Source organism: Mercenaria mercenaria, chromosome 16 (genome assembly GCF_021730395.1).
Source record: "Mercenaria mercenaria strain notata chromosome 16, MADL_Memer_1, whole genome shotgun sequence".
NCBI classification, from domain to species: Eukaryota; Metazoa; Mollusca; class Bivalvia; order Venerida; family Veneridae; genus Mercenaria; species Mercenaria mercenaria.
This window is the reverse complement of record NC_069376.1, coordinates 26066776-26079725: the sequence shown is the minus strand read 5'-3', so window position 1 is coordinate 26079725 and position 12950 is coordinate 26066776. Positions and strand designations below refer to the sequence as shown.

Genomic DNA, 12950 nt, shown 5'->3' with positions numbered 1-12950 from the left:
AAAACTATTTTTGTACAGTTGAGTCGAGTAATAATTATTCTGTAGAACATCACCGAAGCAAAAACGATTATTTTCACCGATTTTCGTACTTTGAACAATATACAAACAAAACTTACCCTAAATTTTAGCAAAAAATAGACATCTACAATTGACGTCAATGGAAAACAAGGGTGGTACGTTTAAAAGTCCAAAGGGTAAGCGAAAGCGTAAACTTACAACATTTAAAATTATATCATCATTTAGATGAAAGATTAAATCAACGAATGCCACCGAAGCAAATTCGTTATTTTAAACCATTCAAAAGACATAGCGAATAAATCGAAATTATCCTTTTTTATTTAATGTGTCAAAAAATCGATAATACCGATTATTGGAAAAATTGAAAGTTCAATATGTCTATTTCGAATCGATGAAATTAAAGGGACTGGCCTCCAGATCGTTCTACACCAAATTGTTTTAATTTTTTTTAGATATCTGGAAATAAATGCTATATTTCTTAAGAATGCGTTGAAACTTAATTACTGACACGAAAACACGCGAGAAGTAGCTGTTTTTACTTCTTTTGACGTTAAAAATCGAAAAGCGTTTGTAACGCTTTACTCGATGTAAACTGTCTCGATTATAAACGCGCATTTTATGTACTAAATCGTCTTTAGCGGTATTGGTAACGACAGCGGAAAACTTCCTTATTGTCGCGGCAGTCCGGGTTCGATTCCCGACGCAGTCATCTTTTTTTCTTGATTAGGCATTTTTAAAATAGTTTATAAACAAAAACTCATATTCTAATGTTTATAATGTAGGGATAATACACTTTTTTTGTGTAGTAACGTCTGCAGAAGCCCGCGGGATTGTTTGTGACCGAGACCGAAGGTCGAGGTCACAAACATATCCAAAGGGCTTCTGCAGACGTTAATACACAAAACAATCGTGTATTGTCGCTATTCTTGCATAAAAACAATACACGACGACTTTATGTATTGTTTTCATATGTGATGACTTTACGATTCCGGTACATTTTTTATGTACCATTCTTGTTGTTCTTGGAAACGGTAAACATGTTTTAAATATCCGTACCCAGGGTCCAGAAATAAACAACACTATCAAAAGCGCATCATGAAGGTTTTTAAACGATTTTCTTATCTCTCGTTATTACAAACATAAAATTACCAATAATTGTTCACATCACTTCACAAGTTGGTGCACTTAAGCACAATTTCAAGAATAATAACTTTACATTCGAGTTATATTGAGTACGGACACAGTTTGGAGTACGGATGAGTACGAACGTAGTGTCAAGCTTCCAAGCTGTTTATATAAATTCTTCGAGAAATTAGATAAAAACATACCGACTGATACCTACCAAAATCGTAAATACGATTCCTAAAAACAAAGAATCGCACAAGTTACGCGCGATTCTTTAACATTCATAGTTGTCTACAAAATCTGAATCGACGCCTAAAAGGGGAGTAAACAAGGGAAGAAACGAGTACGAACATTGTTGGGGGCAGCGCAATTGGCGTTAGTTACTGATACAGCAAAACATTCTATGGTTTAGTTTGCATCTTTTATGCTTCAAGAAGAAGTCTTTATGAAAGAAACAAGACGCAGATACCAGATGTCAATCTGCGCAGAAATACATATACGTCCCCGGGAAACCATTTCAAAAATAAAAATCGGGTATTAACAGTACGTGCATTGCCTTGTTTGCACACGATTTTTCTCCCGTTAATACATGGGCGGATCCAGTGAAAAAAGTAGTTTTTATGCAAGAATATGACCAAACTTCAATTTGAAAGAAAGATAATTTTTAGCCAGAATCTGGAGGTCAGTGCCTTTAAATAACAAATGTTATAATGATCAAACTCGCCATATGAATTAAAGCTGGATTTCACAATTTGTGAAGTCGCGAAAATATGTGGAAAATCATCTAATAGAAATCTGACCATCAAAAGTTATTGTTGAAGTGTTTCGATAATCTGCCATTTGTTTGAACTATACATGTGACAAAAATGGGGAAAATTGAGCATAAACTGATCTAAAAAGAAATACAGAAATACAGTTTTTTCTGAAATCAACATACAATAAAAAACCCAATGTAGTTACTTGGCCACCAGTGCTTTGAAAATATTACAGTTTTTATTGTCATTTATATATGCTTTTGTATGAAATGTATTACGAAAGTTACGTTTAATAACTAAATGACTAAATATTATTCATACTAAAACTACTTACTCGGACGTATTTCGCATTTCTGTCCCCTTGATCCATCTGCTCGAGGTCCATTATTGACATCGTTCCAATTAACACGAACAACGCCGTGGCCATTGCTTCTGCAATCACCGCCCGCCATAGATCCCAACTTCTCAATTCTTTCAAAATATCAAATGTTCCCTTGCACGGCTGGGTTCGTAAGTTCTCAAGCCTACTGGCAATATGCAAAAAGTATCCTTCCATCACTTAAATCTGTAATAAGATGATCTAGTAAATAAGTATGTCAACATGATGGATATGCAAGGCAAGCTGGCACTGTTGTTACTATGACAACGGCGCTATACTCAATAGCAGCAATATCTCTGCTAGCGTGTTCCTTCCTTTAAAGTCATGATATAAAATCTATATAAATAGAAAGAAAGCCGTGACTTAAGTTTAAAAATTAATCAATATATTCTATCAAATAAAATAATTTCTTTGGACATATACAGAATGGCATTTCTAACAAACAAAAACAAACAACATATTTCTTAGATAAGTAAAACTATAACAACAACAACAACTACTACTACTACTAGTAGTAGTAGTGGTGATAATAATAATAATAATAATAATAATAATATTAAGTGTAATAGTGTTACTGATGATGATGATAATGATACTGATGATGATGATGATGACTGAATTTTCAGAAGGTAGCATATGAAGAGTACAAAAATGTTATAAGAAGATCCTTTGGAAACGCAGAACGCAACAGCAAACTCTGACCGAGTCTGTTCATAAGAGGTGTTAAAATTTGCAACACACTTCTCGTCCCCAAACACCGGCTTAGGCAGAACTCTAAAAAGAACATTGGACGGGCCTCATAATCCCTAAGGATCAGAAAATGTAACAATACCTAACTCAAATATTTATTATAATATTATGGCCTTCTATGTACAACGTAAATAAAAAAAAATACCCAACAGTATCAGTTTACATGTTTTTTAACCGTAAAGAAATATTTCACAAATTCATATATTTTGGCCTTCTATGTACAATGTAAATAAAAAATAACCTATAATAGTAACGGTTTACATATTTTTAACCCCGAAGAACTATTTCACAAATTTACACTGTACCAAATTTAAGATAGTTGGCCATGTTTTGACATGAATAATTATCGCGTTTCTAATCGAAACGGTTTATTATTACTTGTTATTATATACCTTACTATAAATAGTAACAAAAAAGCCGTAAAAAACGGTCATTACGGCCTCTCTTGACGAAGTGCGCCTCATGCGCCATAATCATAATGGCCCCGGGTAACCGGAACGTCAGCGCGTTCTGACGTTGACGTCATGTAGCAACGTCATTATGGCGGGTGATAGAGTGTTGAAATCATTTTCGTATCGATGTAAAACATTGATGGCATTGTTTATGAAGAGTATATTAACGAGGACTGTGACTCAATGCAGACTTGGAGCGCCGGTATAAATTACAGACTCCGGTACATACCGGATTAACTAAATTTGAACGAAAATATCTTAAATGTATATATTTTGTAACCATTGTGATACTAACCCTAACCTTTAGTCAGTATTTTATGCATATTGTACACTAAATGCATGCGGACATGCAAAAATATGCATATATTTGCCGTGCGCTACAATTAATAATCACTTTCGGGCATGCGCAGAAGACCGCTCCAAGTCTGCAATGAATTATATCGATTAACGAGTACCTATAAATAGTAACAAATTTGTACTGAAAATTCTCCCATTATCACACTGCGGCATGCATTATCATAATAAGCTCCGGGGCCATTATCGATAATGGCCCGGCGTTAGCGCGGGAAATTAACGTCCGTAAACAGAAATGACGTCATGGCGTTTCATGGAGGTAAAACAGGGAATATTTCCGTTTTATTTTATCATCTTGAGCGTAACATCGTGTATTCTTCGTGAAATACCGTATTTTTATCCCTAAATTATGCAAGTAAAGAAAGTACAACTATCCAGGCATTTGATTTTATACAGTAAATACACTCTTATACAAATAATATAGAAACTGAAAAGCTGAAATTTATTGTGCCAGAAGATGCAAAAAGCCTGCCCATAAAAATGACCCTAAAAAAAAATTCTTACTATATATTAGGTAAACATGTAATAAACAGGTAAATAAATGGGAGAGCGGTGCCTTTGAGTGATAATGGCCCTGGCAAGGTGATAATAGCCTTGCCAGGGCCATTATCACTCAAAGGCACCGCTCTCCCATTTATTAACCTAAACGTATTGCCTCATGTATTATCACATTATCATAATTGGTCCCGGGGTCATTATCGATAATGGCTTAGTGCGGGAAATTAACGTCCATAAAAAAATGACGTCATGACGTTTCATGGAGGTAAAACAGCGGATATTTCAGTTTTAGTTTTATCATCTTGAACGTAACGTCATTTATTCTTCGTGAAATAACTTATTTTCAACTCTAAATTATGCTATAAGCAAGAAATATTTGATTTTATACGGTATGTAGCCTCTTATTAAAACAATATACAAATTGAAAAGCTGAAAGTTATTATGCACCCATAAAAATGACACACTAAGCTGTTCTTACTATATTATAGGTAAACATGTAATAAACAGGTAAATACATGGGAGAGCGGTGCCTTTGAGTGATAATGGCTCTGGAAGAAGATAATAGCCCTCGGGCTAAAGCCCTCGGGCTATTGTTACGCCTTACATTATGCTGTAGTTCCTTATATGTGCTACGCATCATATTAAAGGCACTCGCTACAGTTTTCCGGACGGGTCGATATTTACCCCAACACCGTGCCAATTTGGTTTCGATGTAGCTCACTGCAGACTTGGTGCGGTCTTCTGCGCATGCCCGGAAGTGATTATTTAATGTCGCGTACGGCAAAAATTCGCAAATTATTGTATGTTCGCATGCATTTAATGTACAAAATGTATAATATACTGACTAAAGGTTAGGGTAAGTATCACCATGGTTACAAAATATATACATTTAAAGTACTTTTAGTTCAAATTGCTTCAATCCGACATATACTAGAGCCTGTTATTTATACCAGCGCTCATCTGCATTGAGTCACAGCTGTTTCTAATCCCGTACCGTACCCGTACCGTACATTCGTAAACTATAGGTTTTGTTTAAAAAATGGGCGGAAACTTTCATCGTTCTATGCCATCAAAATGTTTCAGAAACACCTTAAAATCCGCTTATTAAGAAATCTGCCGTTTGATAATTTTATATATACGAGTATATTTCTAAGTCATTTGCTCAAACACTGAATGAGTATTTCGTACCAACCTGCGTTGTATAAATGCCCGCCACACCCTACCTCGTTGTAATTTGATTTAAGCGAAATCTAATATGGTGACCTATTAATTTTCTTTTTGTTTTAGATTAGGTAGACAGAACCAAAGGCATGTGCAGAGTTTGATTAAATTCTATTATGTGAAACTCGATAAAATAGCAGAAGTACCAACTTAAAATTGACAAAAATATGCAAAAATAGCCCTTAAGTCTGCTGAAAAAGTATTCATTTCTTTACAAAATCATGTTTTTTTTTATTTCTCTGAGCATGTTTCAAATAGATATATTGTTTTCCGTTATAAAAATGCTAAGATAATCAAATTTATGCTTATTATTGTACTTTACTGAAATATATTTTAGGATTACAGAAATTTTGAAAAATGTTTAAAATAGCACCATATCTAGGGGCAAATTAAATTGAAACAAAGCTGGTGACCTAGTATTTTTATTTCATTTTTCAATACATCATAACATGATCTTTTAATACAAAACATTTCATCAAAATCTATTATTGAGAAAAAAATTACGAAACTGTAGCGAGCGTCCTTAAGTTATACGTCTATGTGCTATGCATGAAAGATTTTGTTGTCGGTATGTCTGAAAAGATGGTTATTCTTTCGGCTTATACTGTATAGTACCCATGGCCGTTAGATATAGGCTCCTTGCCTAAAAGAGTTTCTTTCTTTTCTTTCTCCGCCCAATGGCTAAGGCTGCGGGAATACTAAGATCTATAAAAAGAATAAAAATCTTGTCAGCTCCCAATAACATTTATTTTTCTACGAAGCCAGAGTTTTTGTTTTTGTTTTGTTTTTTGTTTGTACAAACATTCATATAAATCACATACATAACATCAAACATACATTAAATCAATGCTCAATAAACTTTAGAAAATGATAGATAATTCACCAAGCCTAGAGATTAACTCTTTAATGAACCAGAAAATCATACTCTAAGTTTATCAACAAAATTAATAGTTTTAATGTACACAAACAAAAATCCTACCATTCTGGTTTCTTACATTAAATCAACGTTCGTGCAACATAAATATCACATAAATGTACAGCAGAACACTATCATCACCTTGCCGGGGCCATTATCACTCATAGGCACCACTCTCCCATTATTAACCTATATTTTATTACTACCACCAAAACTTTAGAACGTGGCTAGTAAACACAGTAAACAAAAAAATGCAGTTTTCTTGTCTGTAATATTGTTACGCGCATATAGCCAATCTGCGCATTTGGTAAATCGCGCAGCGCAAATAACCAATTTGTTATCTGCGCAACGATTTGTAAATCGGGCAACCTTATATATTTCTTATATGCGCAGGGTAACTGTCTTGCTCGTTTGGTAAATGAGTCTGCGCTTTTAACATATGGATGATATCTCCCGGTAAGATTGAATATCATTAGAGGGTTAGACTTGTAGGCCTACATAAAACTGTTTAATTTTAAAACTGACGGTGATCAGGCACGCGTAAAGGTGTGAATTGACTGTGCTTAATTTGTAAAGAACAAGAAAAACATTTTTTTAAAGTAAATTAGCGTATTTATGCGGTAATTTCATTGAGATGCTCACATCCCTGGTAGTTTATGGACTAAAAATTTCTGTTGACGACGGTATTAAGAGTCATTTGTCATATGTGTTAAAAAACTTTAAAATGATACAAAATATCCAAAGTTTATTTAATAACACAAGTTTTTTTCTTTATGTTTTTTTCTTTACTTTTTTAACTTTTAAACGCCGTAGCCTGTGCGGAATGTCGATCCAGCGCTAATATCAAAACCTGAAATGACACCGGTATTTCAAATATATATTGATCATTTCTTACAGATCGTATTGATATTTTTAATGTTTTGTAGTATAAAAGAGTAATTTTCGCCAGAACGTGAACGAATTTTTGTTGCTGCGCAAGATGTGCCCTGCGCTGATAGAAAATCTGGAAATTACTCTGATAATATGAATAACTGCCATAAACCATGCTAACTTTTAAATTGTTTAACAATAACAGACTGATATTGCAAATCTTGGTGTAAAAAATGTGTCATAAATTTATTTCAACATCAGTAAATTCATGGGAGTCGGTCCCTAGGTTTCAATATCTGCTGTATGATACAATATGCAATAAAACTCAAACATGCGTGAAGGTGTGATTTCCTTAGGATAGCCACATCGTCCTCTCTATTCTTTTTATAACTAAGGTATTTTTACTTCATTCGATCACACGCAGTCATTTTATACCGGATGTAGAACATAAAGGATCCGAGACTTACATAAAAGACTGAATTGCCACACACTTACCACAATTCACCATATCGCTTTTTTCATCATATTGAAATTCTTTTTTAACAACGTGAGCATATCTCTTGACATGGTCAAGATTAAAAATAAATCAAAAATAAGCAGAATTAAAAGACGATTCTTACAGATCATTTATACTTAAATCATTTTTTATTTTTTTATAGTGAGACAGATAGAATAACTAATGAGTTTCGTCAAAATGTGAACGAAATTTTACATTTACATTTTGTAGGTGCGCAAGATGTGTGTCCTGCGTTAATAGAACTCTGAAAATTACTCCAATAACTTGAATATCTTTTATAAACCATTTTAACTTTTACTTCGTTTTTCGATTACGATCTAAAATGTAGCTTTTGAAAATCTGAATATAATGTTTTATCCGTAGCCTGCGCGGGATGTTGTTCCTGCGCTGATAGCAAATTCTGAACTGACGCCGATATTTCAAACATATTTCAATTCTAAAAGATACTATTTATGTAACTTCATAAAAAATGTTTTCGGAGTAGAAAAAAAATAGAAAGAAGCGTGATTTCCGTCATAACGAAAACGAAATATTACATTTGTTATCTGCGCAAGATGTGTTTGCCCTGAGCTAATAAAAAATCTGGAAATAATCCTGATAACTTGGATATCTTTCATAAACCATACTAACTTTATCATTGTTTTGTGATTACAGGCTGAAATTGTAGCTTTTGCCAAATGAATATTTTGTTACATATGTATCCTGCGCGGGATGTCGGTCCTGCGCTAATAGCAAATCCTGAAATGACGTCGAAATTTCAAACATTTCATTTCTTAAAGATACTATTTATGTAACAACTTAAAAAAAATGTTTTCAGAGTAGAAAATAATTAGAAAGAAAAGGGGTTTTTGTCATAACGAGAACGAAATATTACATTTGTTATCTGCGCAAGATGTGTTAATCTGGAAATAATCCTGATAACTTGGATATCTTTCATAAACCATGCTAACTTTATCATTGTTTTGTGATTACAGGCTGTAATTGTAGCTTTTGCCAAATGAATATTTTGTTACATCTGTAATGATCTTGCGCGGGATGTCGGCCCTGTGCTAATAAAAAATCTGGAAATGATCCTGATTACTTGAATATCTTTCATAAACCGTGCTAAATTTAATTTTGTTTTATGGTTACAGACTAAAGTTGTAGGTTTTGCAAAGACAAATGTAATTTTTATTCTGTAACCCGCGCGGGATGTCAGTTCTGCGTTAATAGCAAATCCTGAATTCAAATATATTTAATTTATAAAACATATCATTTCTGTACCTTTTAAAAATGTAGTAGAAATAGATAGAAACAAGAGTGATTTCCGTCATAACGAAAACGAAAAATTATTATGTTTTAATTTATCTGTGCAAGACGTATGTCCTGCGCTAATAGAATGTATATCTTGCGCAGCTACAAAATATAAAATTTCGTTTACGTTTTGACGAAAATTAGGCCTACTTTCTATTCAATCGATTTTGTACTATAAAATAATAATAATGATAATATAGATAAGATCTGTAAGAATTTTCTTTTAATTCTGTGACTTTTTTATTTCATCTTTTATCTTAGACATGTTGAGAGATATGCGTCCGTTGGTAAAAAGAATATTATTGTGAAATTTCAAGATATTTCAATATAATAAAAAACGATATTTTGCTAAGTGTGTGCTCGGGTGAAGTAGAAAATTATAAAAATAGCCTAAAACATACCAGAGGACGACGTGTGCAAGCTGGAGGAAATCACACCTTTACGCATGTTTGGGTTTTATTGCATCTTGTATAAGATCGGAGGTATTGAAACCTGGTGACCGGCTGCCGTGAATTTACTAATGTAGAAACAAATTTATGACACATATAGTTTAAGTACCAAGATATTCAGCATTTGACATCTATATTTATTAATAAATTGACCAACTGAATGATTTATCAAACACGAAATGCAAACTTCTGATATATAAAGTTACATTTGTTATTTGCGCTGCGCATTTGGCAAATCGCGCAGATAGGCATACAGACACTAAATAGAAAAATGGCGCGAAAAAAAATGGCGGATACAAATAGTCCTCAGTTTTTTCGCTGTGTAGAGCTATTTTCCTTATTTTCTTTGCAATTTTTTTGGTAAAATCACATGACAGATCTATGCTTGACATGAAGATAGCATTTTGATCATGAAATAACACCATGACAAAATTTTTCATGGAAACTTAGATCATACACCACCAGTATAATTTGGGGTCTCATTTTTTAGCTGATTTTGCAGTTTGTGTGTTTGACTGAAATTATTTTTCTTGCATCAAACATGACCCCCACTTTTCTTTTGATTTTTAGTTAGCACTGACAATATTCTTCAAGAAAATGTAAGTTACAGAAATTTAAAATGGGTCCTGATGTGTGCTGCGGTCATTGGAAATAGGTCAATTTTATATAGAATAAAGAACAACAACTATTTAGTGTGTTATAACCTATAAGATGACATTGGTAAAAAATGAAATCTGGCCAGATAATGGTAGAAAGGGGCTAGTTTGATTAGAATTTGATAGAAAATGACAAATTAATGGCAATTTTGTTGAAAATGAGGATAAAACCCAAAAATATCACATTTTCACTGTTTTGGGTGTATTTTTTTCATAAACTGCATATTTATAGGCTACTGATTGCTATTTCCTGTCCATCAGAGGTAAAAGTGAAGATATATAACAGTTTAAATGTGTAATGTGCATGCAGATCAGAGTAGAAAATGTCAAAACAGGGCAAAACAAGGCTGAATTTAGGGTAACTGCTTCAACATTATGTCGCGACAGCTATTTTTGACAAAATCTGACGCTTTGTCTTATGGTACTGAAAATGCCATAAAAACCTGGAAACTGTTGATATCAAGCTAAAACCTTGGATTTCTTCATGCATTTGGGTTTCTTGTACATTTCAAATGAAATTGGCACACTGTCAGAGAAAAAAGTTTTTCTTATAGGCATACAGACACTAAATAGAAAAATGGCGCGAAAAAAAATGGTAGTCACATAATGGCGGATACAAATAGTCCTCAGTTTTTTCGCTGTGTAGAGCTATTTTCCTTATTTTCTTTGCAATTTTTTTGGTAAAATCACATGACAGATCTATGCTTGACACGAAGATAGCATTTTGATCATGAAATAACACCATGACAAAATTTTTCATGGAAACTTAGATCATACACCACCAGTATAATTTGGGGTCTCATTTTTTAGCTGATTTTGCAGTTTGTGTGTTTGACTGAAATTATTTTTCTTGCATCAAACAAGACCCCCACTTTTCTTTTGATTTTTAGTTAGCACTGACAATATTCTTCAAGAAAATGTAAGTTACAGAAATTTAAAATGGGTCCTGATGTGTGCTGCGGTCATTGGAAATAGGTCAATTTTATATAGAATAAAGAACAACAACTATTTAGTGTGTTATAACCTATATTTATCCTGCGCAACGATTGGTAAATCGTTGCGCATATAACCAACGTACAAAAATTTGTTATATGTGCTGCGCGTTTGGTAAATAGCGCAGATTGGTTATTTGCGCTCAACAATATCACAAGGTAAGCTTAAAAAAACCCACAGAACGCAGATCGCTTCGTCCTTGAAAAAAAAATGCCAATAAAAAGATTGGATCGTAACTTCAAACATTTGTTATAAAAACTATCAGGTGCTGCTATGCTCAAGCTATAGAAATAAAGCGAAAACTACCTAAAATAAAGAAATAACTAAAAGTTACCTTGAATTATGGGTATTTTTGATTAAAGTAGTTCCATGCAACGTTCGACTAATTTTAGTGATTTAACCAACAACGTACGGTGTGGCAAATGTGTAATATTCCCTAAGATATCGATCTTATTTACGGTTACGCAAAGCGTGGCGGATAAGGCTGGACTGGTTTATAAACAGCGCTTTTATAACTTTCAAACCTTTAGGCTAATGTGATAGTCTATAACATTACCTTTAAATCATGACTACTAATAAACTTTGATAATGTGGCAGTTGACCTCAATACAATCGACACTGTTTATTTTCCAATACAGGTAAATCCAATGATTGCTTTACAATAGATCTGTGATGGGTTATCTTTGAACACCCCTGGACTTACTAGACTCAACTGCCACATTATCAAAGCTTATTAGTATTAATCTTGATAATTTCTAATATTATGTAATATTTATATGTTAGTTTAGTTTAGTTTAAACATATTTATTCCCAAAATGAAGTGCATATATTGATACAAATGTCATACTGTGATGAAAGCAAAACAGGAAAGGATAAGAATGAAAGACAAGTCTTATAGAATTCTTCTCCTTAGCGGACAAAATATAACTGTATGAGCATATCGAACTAAAATCTGTAACGGGGCTAGGAATATATAGTCTTGAAATGTGTAAGAAAAACAATTATGAATCATTAATGATGAAAAGAAAAAAAGGGGGGGTGGGGGGGGGGGGGGGGGGGGGGACAATGTATAGTGAAGAGAAATATTTACATAAAATAGGAAGTGAATTTTTGAATGATAGAATAAGTCAAGCGTAGAAGAGAAACGAGAAAGAGGCAAGATATGTGCATGTCTCAGGGTTGCTAAGAGAATCTTTTACTTTCGGATATACATGTATATAGAGATAGCCTCAGGGGAAGGGTGCTATTACGGTCGTTCGTTTCCTTATTTCCTGATTTGTGCATTCCATTTCCAAGAAAATGCAGTGTACTTCAAAACGTTTCAAAAAGAAAAAAAAATCATTTCTATTCGTCGTTTACGTCTGCTAATTTGCGATGTAATATTTCATATTTACATTCGCACTATTCTTTTCCATTGAAAACAATGACGTTCATTCCGTATGAACATCAAAAGGAAAGGCGCGAAAGTTACGTCATCGCTACTTAGTGATAACGGACAGCTGTTTTGACGACGTCCGCATATAGTCAGGGAGAACGTTCCTTAGATGACGTCGCAGTTGTTCCGTCTGGTGAACAGAATGGCCGAGAAGCTGATTTTAATTTTAAATGCAACAAAAGGTGTACAATTTATAATATTATCTTGTTTACAAATTGAAAGGAAATATAATGTAAATATAAGAAATGAAACTGTTTTTTTCGGTGTTC

The 12950-nt window shown here is 33.5% G+C and overlaps 1 protein-coding gene across 3 annotated transcripts in view; it reads right to left on the bottom strand.

Annotated features, from left to right (window-relative positions):
* Window positions 1-11717, bottom strand: part of LOC123541209 (aquaporin AQPAe.a-like) — a 39940-nt gene extending 28223 nt beyond the window's left edge. The window contains exons 1-3 of one of the 3 annotated variants that reach the window (XM_053526447.1): window positions 11581-11717; window positions 6062-6257; window positions 2233-2463 (exon numbers count right to left, since the gene is read on the bottom strand). In XM_053526447.1, coding sequence (XP_053382422.1) covers window positions 2233-2454 — 222 coding nt within the window. In that variant the 5' untranslated portion in view covers window positions 2455-2463; window positions 6062-6257; window positions 11581-11717. The remainder of the gene's footprint in view (window positions 1-2232; window positions 2464-6061; window positions 6258-11580) is intronic. The other 2 variants (XM_053526448.1, XM_053526446.1) reach the window with 2 other exon arrangements.
* Between the last annotated feature and the right edge of the window lie 1233 nt (window positions 11718-12950).